The following is a 10,316-nucleotide window of genomic DNA, read 5'->3' on the forward strand; positions in this document are numbered from 1 at the left end:
CGGACGACGCCATGTTGGATGAGACGAGACAGGGGAGCTACAGTTCAAACACATCGCGCCACCTAATGGTTAAAAAATAACTTGAAATATTTGAACACGTTTACCTTTTCTTTCTTTCTTTCTTTCTTTCTTTCTTACTTCTTTCAATTATTGTACCAGAGCAACTTGTATCAGAGTAATTATAGTTTTGTATTTTCTAATTAGTTGGTATTTTATTGTTATTATTATTTTGACATTTTGTTGTTAATTCAGTTCAATTTAATTTCCGATAGTTTCCATATTGGATTTCCCCGTTTCAGTTTAGTTTTCATTGTTTGAAAATGTTTTGTTTTAGTTTAGTTATTTTATTCAGTGTAAGCTTTAGTCTTTTTAGTTACTATTGCATGGAGGACATGTCAGAGGCAAGATATAGGAAAATCAGTATGCCAGTAAGGACACAAACTCTTGGAGACAGCCAAAGTCGAGGACATTTCATCTATATTTTTATTTTATTTTATTTGGGTTTCTAAACTCACGAAAAGTAAACCTGTAGGGTTTTTTTTTTTTTTTGGGGGGGGGGGGGGGGGGGGGGGGGGTATCAACTTTTGAACTATAATAACCTTGACTTGCTTTGTATTTAACCTGAATATATTCAAATACGTGCCTTTATTCTTCCAATCCAGAATCAGATATTTAATCACGGCCCATTCTTAAAGTAATTAAACGTGTAAAAAATGAACTTTCACAGTCTATAAATTAGACAGAGAAGAAGAATTAGCACGATAAAGGTTTTCAAATCACGGCGGGTAGCAAAGGTAATATTTCACCATACCGGATTTTATTAACATGTGGGAACACACCTGACTGGTAAATGAAAGGTAGATAAAAGTATCAGCTGAGATGAGGATATTTGATATCCCAAAGCAAAGTTGGAAATTTGGATCTTGAATGATAGCGTCTGTATGCATTATATAATATTTAAGCAAGACTTTCACCCGCTTGTGTGGTTTAAAATAATCTATATAATTATAATGTAGTAATAATTACAGTATTAATAAAATAAAACATCATTTATCTGTCTCACAAGGGTCCTTCTCTACATATATCCCAGTTTTGTTTTCAACCTTTTGTCATCTACAGTTTAACCAGCAGATGTCGCTATTGTCTCTACTTTCACTTCGGAGAGGCTCTAGGCATGTGTCAGGAATAGAAACAAAAGTAAAACAAAACTATTTGATGTCGTGTCAAAAAAATGCGATATTCATATGTTGTTGTTGTTTTTTTTATATAGGTTTAGCACGGGCCTGGGAGTTTGAGGGTCCTGCGCAGTATCTTTACTTTTCCTAGGAAAAGTAGGCGCTCTTCTGGACAGAGAGATCTTGGATGTCAGAGATATTGGATGTTGTGGGATCTACTGAAGCTACTCGTCCAGTTCCCTTGCCTTGCCAGTTGTCTTCACCGTCTCATGTTCCTTCTTCCTGATGTTTCTATCACTTATATACAGGAACAACAACAAAGTGCACAAGGGAATGAAATAACTTAATTGTGTTTCACCAACTTCTCAAATCAGGACAAACGGTCCAAAGAGTGATAAATGTTTTGAATGATCAGGGGCGGTAAGTGTAAAGACAAGGCACTAGGTACAATCGCCACTTGCTTCCTTTATCCTTTACTCTTTTAACAATTATCCTTCGATCTTCTTCAATGCTAAATATTTTGAACATTCATCACATATTGTGACACCTGGAACAAAATTCAAAGTTATAAGCATCCTAAATCTAAACCACATTACCATAAATAAAAAAAAAATGTGACTTCAGGGTAAACTTGTAATTGCATAAGTTCAGTCTTACTTTGTCAATGGTAATGGTCCAAATTGCTGAGTTATTGTTCCTCAGTATTCTTGTCATTTTCCATCAATCGAATATTTCTTTTCTTTCTGCAAATAAAGCACACACAGGTGTCAGCAAAACCTAAACACTGAGATACACAATAAGCCAGGTTGTATTTATGTCTTTTGTGAAGTATACAGAGCTTAAAACCTCTGCAATCTCAAAAAGATAAAATGAATTGTAAAAAACAAAACAAAAATTAAAACCATGTAAAAACTGTCACAGTGGGTGGAGGAAGATGACTTGAATACGAGGACTCCAAAGAACTTAACAAACAAACTTAGTAATCAAATGACTACCCTTTAATTTAGGCTGGGTGCCAACGTCTGTTGAACAAAGCAAGTATCCAGTGACAGAACACACAAGGGAAGGTAAACAGATATTCAAAGATCTAAAGAAAAGCATACTGTCATGAAATTATACCTGGGTAATCAGAGTGACTGAATAAACAATTATATAATGACACTATACATCAAAATAATACATTACATATCGGATTTTGTGTTTTTATTTCTATTTTATTTTATTCCTAAAAACAATGAAAGTCATGCTGTGTAATAGCACAATGGCAGTGCTAAATAAAAAAAAAACTAATTGCTGTACTTTATTCAAACTTTATAAATATAATTTTGCAAAAGCGCTTTAATGACACTAAAACTTATCCCAGGCTGTTTTTGCAAGGCCTGCAGTGCTTGTTCGCTTGGCTCATGTATTAAAACAGAGACATCTATGTTAATTTATGAAATCAATCTTTTTATCTACATTTTATATGATATAATAATTATATATAATCAGATGGCAAAAATGGCTTTCATAAACACCAAGAATAATAAGTAATGAACAATAAATCCATACATGTCTCCTTCTTTGCAAGCTACATATTCATTGCATAGGACAAAGTAATGAATTACAGCTACTATTAGCATTACTTTTTGGGGAACAGTTCTTCACATATTCCCGTGACCCCAAAGTGCCACTGCACTGAAAACTGTTTTTGCAAAATTTACTGACAACAATGTACATATAAGTTACACGTAAATGGCAGTTTATTCTGAGAACAGCTACTACATAATGAATATAATCTGTAAGAATATGAGTGTTTAAAAATAGTTCCCAAACACTCTATAGACATTTAATAAGTTTCTTGCAGACTGTTTAACGTATCAAGGAGGATTTAGGGAACAGACATCCATACGTACACAAACTTTGAGTGGGCCAGATAGAAACATTTGTCTAACCATACATTAAAATTGTGTTATATTATGTGCATTTAAGAACAGATACTTTGGTGCCAATTCTGTCTATTTGCATAGATGCAGGCTGAAATAAAAGCTCGCACAAACCTGTTTCCTGCGTATAAACAAACTGTTAACAGGAGGATTACAAGCTAAGAACAACAGCTTAGAACAGAAGAACAGCGTGCCTGATCTCAGCATCCTTTGATTTCTGGAAGTGTTCCTGAGTCTTTGACAGTATCATGCCTTTTTTTTAAAAACGTGGTGCTACAACAGGGCCCAGAGATCAGAGTCATCCAATATTGATTTTTGTTCTTCTCCCTTGTGCACAGAGACTTCTCCAGATTCTCAGAAAATTTTTGATAATATTGTACTGTATTATGGACTATAGATAAAGTCTTCATAATTGCACACTGAGAAACATCATCCTAAAAGTATTCCACTGTTTCTAGATGTAGTTTTTTGGGCGAACCCATGCTCACCTTTTGAGAATCTCAGCCTCTGTAAGATGCTCTTTTCACGCTTTATCATGTTACTGACTTGTTGTCAATTAACATAATTAGTTACGAAATGCTCTTCCAAATATTTCTTTTTAGTACCACTCACCTTTCTAGCTTTTTGCTGCCCCTCATACCCCCATCCAAACGTTGTGATGTGTTGCTGCTATCTAATTTAAAACAAGCTAATTGATTTCATGAAACAGTAAAATGCCTCAGTTTAAATATTTGATATGGTCGCTGTGTTCGATTGTGAGTAAAATATGGGTTTATGACATTTGCATTGTACACAGTGTCCTAATGCCTTCTTAATATTCAAGAGTTTAACTGGACAACAAACTGTATAAAGCTATAAAACAACATGGATATCATGATTTTAAATAAACGGTTGCACCAACCTGAGTTCTGTAACTGCATTAACCTGAAACAACCTGTTTTAGATGTTATCAGGCCGCTGAATGGACGTCAGAAGTGGGTGTCAGAAACTAAATGTACCCGTTTCCCCTCTGTGTTGTTTTAGTAAGACAAAGGTTACGTTTCTACAGGAAGAAATAATTTATTCTCAGAAAGTCCCATCGAGATACAAAGAGATGGTATGAGTCAGACGTTACAAATTAACATATTTTGGGCAGTTACAACTTCATGCAGGAACAGCACGGGCACAGAAAGAGGAACGGCGTTAACACAGACCTTCACTGATTTCCTTCAAAAAAGTCAAAACAAAGTATAATTTATGCACAAATGTTCAGAAGTGCCAGTGAAAGCCTTTTGTGTACTTTGTAATGATCACATATTTTAACTGCTATTTTAAGCGTGTCGTTGGTGTTGGAATGCAGGACTCACTGTAGCAAACAAGTCTGACAAGTTCTAAATGACAAAGTGTAAAATATGTTTATGGACGTCTCAACTCAGCTCAGAACAGAAACAGCAGAAATGGAGAAGAACAAGGTAAAACCATAATGTTGTTAATACTGCAGATGGGAATACATTTGCAAGGTTCAGAGAAGCGACAAAAGATGATATGATGGCATAATCAGATTTAACAGATTGAACCAGTTTTTTAGTACAAAGGCACAAAGTAAGTGGGCACATACTGCAGATCATACAACTCATTATTAATCAAAGATGCTGTACATTAAATAAAGCAATAAAGAGTAAAGTGCCATACTCTTGTCATGATCATGTACAGTTACACTTCTCATTCCACCTAACATCATCATTTCCAGTTACAGAACAGATACTGCTGTTACTGGCAGTGAAAACGAGGGATTCGTTTCACAAACACAACAGCAAAAGGTGTATAGTCCACAGTATTTAAATAAAAGCAGGTTGAATGCTTTACCCGGAACTTCATGATGGACAAGCTGATAAAAAAAAAACAAAAAAAAAAAAAAAACAACTACCCACTGTAATTCAACCTTTGTAAGTAAACACGGACACGTACGGTCATGCAACATCTACTGCGATCACACCCTTGAAAGAAAACACACGGGTAGAGTTTCCTATATAGGATTTTGCTGTACTTTCTATTAAAAAAAACAAACAAAAAACCAAACAAACAATACATCTGATTATCTTAGAGAGATATGTCAGACACCAGTCCAGAATGAAGTGTAGTTTCTTCGTTATGTTAGGTTATGATCATATGTTGTATTATCCTCTGTCACTATCAGACAGCTACATTAGGATAAACACAGATTAAAAACAAAAGAAATTACATTAAAAATATACAGTGTATCTTGTAATTAAGATAAATACATATTTCCTTCAAAGTTCACCATAGTATGATTTCTTCATGTGTATATCAGTAGATTTTCAGCTATAAAGGTAACATTATTAAGTGAGTACTAAGTGCTCCCAAAACTCTGCTTTTATCACACACTGTATGCATTTGAATAGAGCTGAGAAACTGCATACTGGCCATGTTTCCTGGATTATCTTTCAACAACAGGGTTAGTGCTTTTTACTGATGAATATCATCTACTGATCCATGGGGATCCCAACAAAGTCCCATTTGATGAAAACCTTCTCCACCTCACTCCCTGTTTCTACCTGTCGTTTTCTAACTCTTTCTATTTCTCTTCATCACTTGCTTGGCTGACAGAAACATTATCTAGCCTCAACCTAGCTCTCGTCACATACTCCTCTTCACTCCGTCTTCTACCTCTCTCTGAAAGTAGAGGTACATGCAGTCCTCTTTCATGATTGACACTAAAGTCATCTAGCGTGATGTCAGATTGGTTGGAGTGGGAGGCAGACATGTTTGGAATGTTCTGTGGGGCATAAGCAGAGATTAAAGGCACATTTTCACAGTTGTTTCCTTCCTCCACACCTCTGTTTGCCACTCCCTCCCTATCTGTGCTCCAGATCACCTCTCCACGCAGCTCTTCTCCCCTTTTTACTTCCTCCATTGTTTGCAGATTTAACCGAATGCTTACTTGGAAACTTCCAATCTGTCCATCCTTCTTTTTATTGAGCCCACATGTAGCTGATCTTGGAAAAGACTGTAAACCTGCAGATGACTGGCCATGTGTCTGCATGGGGGTTTGTTTGCATGTCCAAGAAGTGTTAGCCTGAGGAGCGTAAGCTCCACCAGAGTTAACGCTCTCAACTCTCCGGTCTCCATCATCTTGATTCCCTCCTCTTGTTTCCTCCTCTCCTTCAACAGTGATTTGAGGAGCCATGCTGATACCCCCGTAGTCAACGGACAAATCATCCAAGGGAGCCTCATGCCTCTGGGGCGAGTAGCTGGGTGGGGGATCCACAACTTGTAGAGAGTAGATGGGGTGTTCAAGGCCTGACATTGTGAATAAGTTTCCTGGTGGCTCAGGGCTGATGAGGCTGATTTGGATAGGGTTGGAACTCTCAGGAGGGAACACAATAGGAGACTTGTGAAAAGAAGGTGGGTTCTGGAAATTGGAGGGGAAGGAAAAAGGTATGAAATGTTTGATAATTTACCTTTGAAACACTACTCAAAGATATATCATTTAGGTGAAATGCAAAGCAGTAGTTTCAGTTTGCAAGTGCAATTATGTCAGTGGTTCCCTAAGGTGAATTGTTAAATTCGTATTAAAAAAAAGCAAACAAAACAAAACAAAACAAACAACAACAAAAAAAAAACATGCATTGCCCAGTCTAGTGAACCTACATTAATTAAAGTTAAGTGCTGGTTAGGTATTGAATTGCCAGTATGTTTATATTCATTTCTATTACCAGTATATTTGGACTGTGTTGGTCTTTCCCAGACAGGTAGCGATGGAAAAGGTAGCCAGCTGCAATGATCATACCAATACACAAAGCTGGAACAACAATACCCACAATCACACTTTGCAGCTGCTCAATCACGGGGTCTACAGAAGAAAAAAAAAAAAAAAAGAAAAAAAAAAAAAAAAAGAGGGTGAAGTCAGTGAAAATATTTATTCATCCAGGGCTTGTGATGTGAAAAGAAAATAATCTAAAATCTGAACCATTTCCTTGACCGACATATTTGGCTCACACAAGGAAGTACAATACGCCTGCCGCACAAACACTAATCGCTCTCCAGCTTTGATATCATGTTTATTGACATTTCTTTCTACATTTTAAACAGGGAGCCGAATATTCTCATTTACAGACATGGTCACGCAATGGAGTTGTACCTTGAGGTGTGGTTATGCAGAGCCATGCAGAGGACTGGCAGTGCATTACCATCGAGTGGAATTTCGACTGTGCAGAAAAGCAGTATTCCATGTTGTACTTCATCAGGCGGTATTTGTACACGCTGCCAACAACTGGGAAATGGTGCTAAAAACCAACAAGTGCACAGATTAGGCAGTGCTAGAGAGTGGGAAAGAATTTTGTAAAGAATTGCTTTGTGGGTGTAGGTTAGTCTGTCGTCATAGCTAAGCAGTTAGAAAAACTACAAAAAAATGAAGGTGTAGTAGGTGACTCAGTGCTCTACAAGGAAGTTTTCAATGTAATGTCTAGCATGAATCTTTTTATTTGTGCCCAACAATCCTCGTTTTTAAATGAAAGCAATTCAGGGCAGCCCAGGGAGGCAACACCAGATAGAGATTGTATCACCTCTTCCTAGAATTCTAAAACTTTTCTTAGTATGGGGAGTCAATCTATAGTAGTCTGATATATTTCTACTTGATTTATACCTACCGTGTGGTTCTGACGGGTGTTGCGAACAGAGAGGTTGTAAGTCATCTCGGGGTAGAGTGTCACCATGGAAAGCGCTGGGGTGTGGTTGTTTGATGGATACCTCATCGGTCCCTTCATAGTGATGATGGCACTGTTGTTTTCAATTTCCACAGAAAGCAGTGGGGGCCCCAAAGTAGCTACAAAGTTGGACAAACTTTTATTGTTTAAAGTGTAAACATGTCAAATATGATGTAATGCTTTTGTTTCTTGAACTTACTGTCTATCTTTGGTTCGAATCTCCTGGGTGTGAAAGCCCATTTGGAAGACGCTCCCCTCTCCACAGCACGAACTTTGGCATAGTAACCCTGTTTCTCCTCCCACATCTCACTGGTCAGATCACACCACGTCCGGACTATTTCTGTACAGTGCTGCACTGCCTTCCAGTTCACCCGTTTCCCCTTCTTACCTTGAATTCTGTCTCCATAGCTGGCAAAGACAAAGACCCACACACTCAGAGGTGAACTTTTGCACAGGTTGGGACACTAAGAGCAGAGTTTGCTTGAAGTCACAGTCAATAAAGAAAATTAACTTAAACAAAGCAGACTAATTTTGAGATCTTGTTGCATTTTCTTTCTTTTAGCTTTGCTGGAACTTTTTTTTTTTTGCCAATAAATCCCTTTGGGAGTGCATCCAGGCTAGGTCTTGGGAACTATTTAGTAACTATGAATTTTTATGTAAACTCTAAAACATTTACTCACATGGCATATTGCACTGTGTAGAGCGTTTCATCTGTGTAATTGCCTTCTCCTGGAAACCACTGCAGCACGTTCCTCAGATTTACAGAAGAGAAGGTGACATTGATGGGGCTGGGAACAGACTGGGAGACTGAGGGGAACGAGACAAGAGGTGAGGTGCCTGTCATCAGAATATATACTAGCTTCTAGTTGTCCTGACTGACCTTTAAACTTCCCCTGTGTTTAATGGTACTATTAAACTAGTTGTCCACATATGACCGTAAGGTGTGAGCTGTCACTATGATTCACTGCCTTTCAGACTTTGTTCCACCTCACACAGTACACTTAGCTCCTTATAAATCATTTCAAGTATGCAAACACAATAAAAGTGTTTGATTAAAGATTCTCTATGGGAAGATTATCCAGAGTACATTTTTTGTTTGCACACAGATCAAATAATGTGTTTTATGCTTTGATCTCAGGATGAAAAACCTGAGTCTGTAAAGTGAGTTTACACTTTTTGTGTTAACAAAACCACACGTGTTTGTAGCTCTAACAGCCGCTTTCTGTACTTAATGTGGAAGAACTAAATTACAATGTGTTAATTTCTTTAATGATCTCATCGTTGGCTGCATTGTTGTAGTTTAAAAGTCAGTCCGCTTAAACTGAATAAACGCCATAAAACTAACTGGACAAAATGGAAACAAAGAAACCCAGCAGCCACAAAGTAACAACAAAGAAAATAGATATTAGCATTTAAATGCAGACCTACCTGTGGAGTGCAGGATATAAAAAATGAATAATGTGAATATAGCCAACATCTTTGTACGGAGTCGTCATGTTTTCACAAAAACAAGAAAGCAAATACTTCCAATCCCCTCGGCAGGTTCCCCCCAGTTCCTCCTCATAGTACACCTGCCCGCAGTTCTCTCGATTAAACGAAATTAAAACCACGCACTCAAGGTTTAAAGTGAAAGAATGTAGCTGAAGTCGGAAGGGTTACATGAAACTGCCAACCAATGAAACCCCGTGGATTCAGTTAAAGGAATCCCTGCGACCTGACAGGTTTCCTTGTTCCTTATGGGGGAAGGAATGTGACCTTACTCGTTTGTGAACAGTTCACCTGTGAGCCGCGCGCGGGCGTGGGCGTGTCGACGTCTATTGAGATAATAGGCTACAAAAATCTAAGCTTAAGTACAAGTACTTAGTAAACAATTAGATCCACTCCAATATGTGGAAAGAAAAAATACATTATACGTGACCCATTTCCAAATAAATCCGTGAACTGTGTTTAGTTTTGCGGTGGTGTGGCGTGTGGAGGCTGTTATGTGGGAATTACAGTTTCCTTAAGATGTTCCTGTGGTGTTTATCCGGATAGCAGCCTGGGTAATAAGGTGCTCCATGTTATTTCCTTAGTCCGTTTCCCCCCAGCTAATATCCTCCCTCTCTCTAAATACACTGTCAAATGAGATTAGATATTAAAAATTAATATTGACCCTACTGAGCTAAACCTGGGTAACCCATTTGCAAAGAGAAAGCTGTTTTGTTTAAAGTGTAAACATTTACTCTTACTCTTCTTCATCACACCACAATTATTCCACCACGAACCTCACGAAAGCTATAAACAAAACATGGAAAAAATCAATTAGCAAATATCGAGAAGAACAGCAGGTGCTCAAACATCGTCCATTGTGACATCTCGTGGCCACAGACCTGTCTTGGGGACAGACTTTTGAATACAGATTTTAAACACTCAAAAATGCAAGCGTTGTGATAAATATTTGGAAAAAAATATTATTAATGTGTAACTTTATTATTTGCAAATCACTGAGGTATGAGAATTACAATTTCTAA

General features: G+C 37.6%; 1 protein-coding gene across 1 annotated transcript; it reads right to left on the reverse strand.

Moving 5' to 3' along the window:
* Window positions 1-5,537: 5,537 nt before the first annotated feature.
* On the reverse strand, window positions 5,538-9,283 carry il20ra (interleukin 20 receptor, alpha). Its single transcript, XM_063495951.1, has 7 exons — window positions 9,235-9,283; window positions 8,487-8,613; window positions 8,006-8,214; window positions 7,750-7,925; window positions 7,242-7,386; window positions 6,817-6,953; window positions 5,538-6,512 (listed from the first exon to the last, which is right to left on the reverse strand). Exons 1-7 carry the CDS (start codon window positions 9,281-9,283, stop codon window positions 5,676-5,678), a joined length of 1,680 nt encoding a protein of 559 aa, XP_063352021.1. The 3' UTR covers window positions 5,538-5,675.
* Between the last annotated feature and the right edge of the window lie 1,033 nt (window positions 9,284-10,316).

Source organism: Pelmatolapia mariae, linkage group LG15 (genome assembly GCF_036321145.2).
Source record: "Pelmatolapia mariae isolate MD_Pm_ZW linkage group LG15, Pm_UMD_F_2, whole genome shotgun sequence".
In the NCBI taxonomy this organism is placed as follows: Eukaryota; Metazoa; Chordata; class Actinopteri; order Cichliformes; family Cichlidae; genus Pelmatolapia; species Pelmatolapia mariae.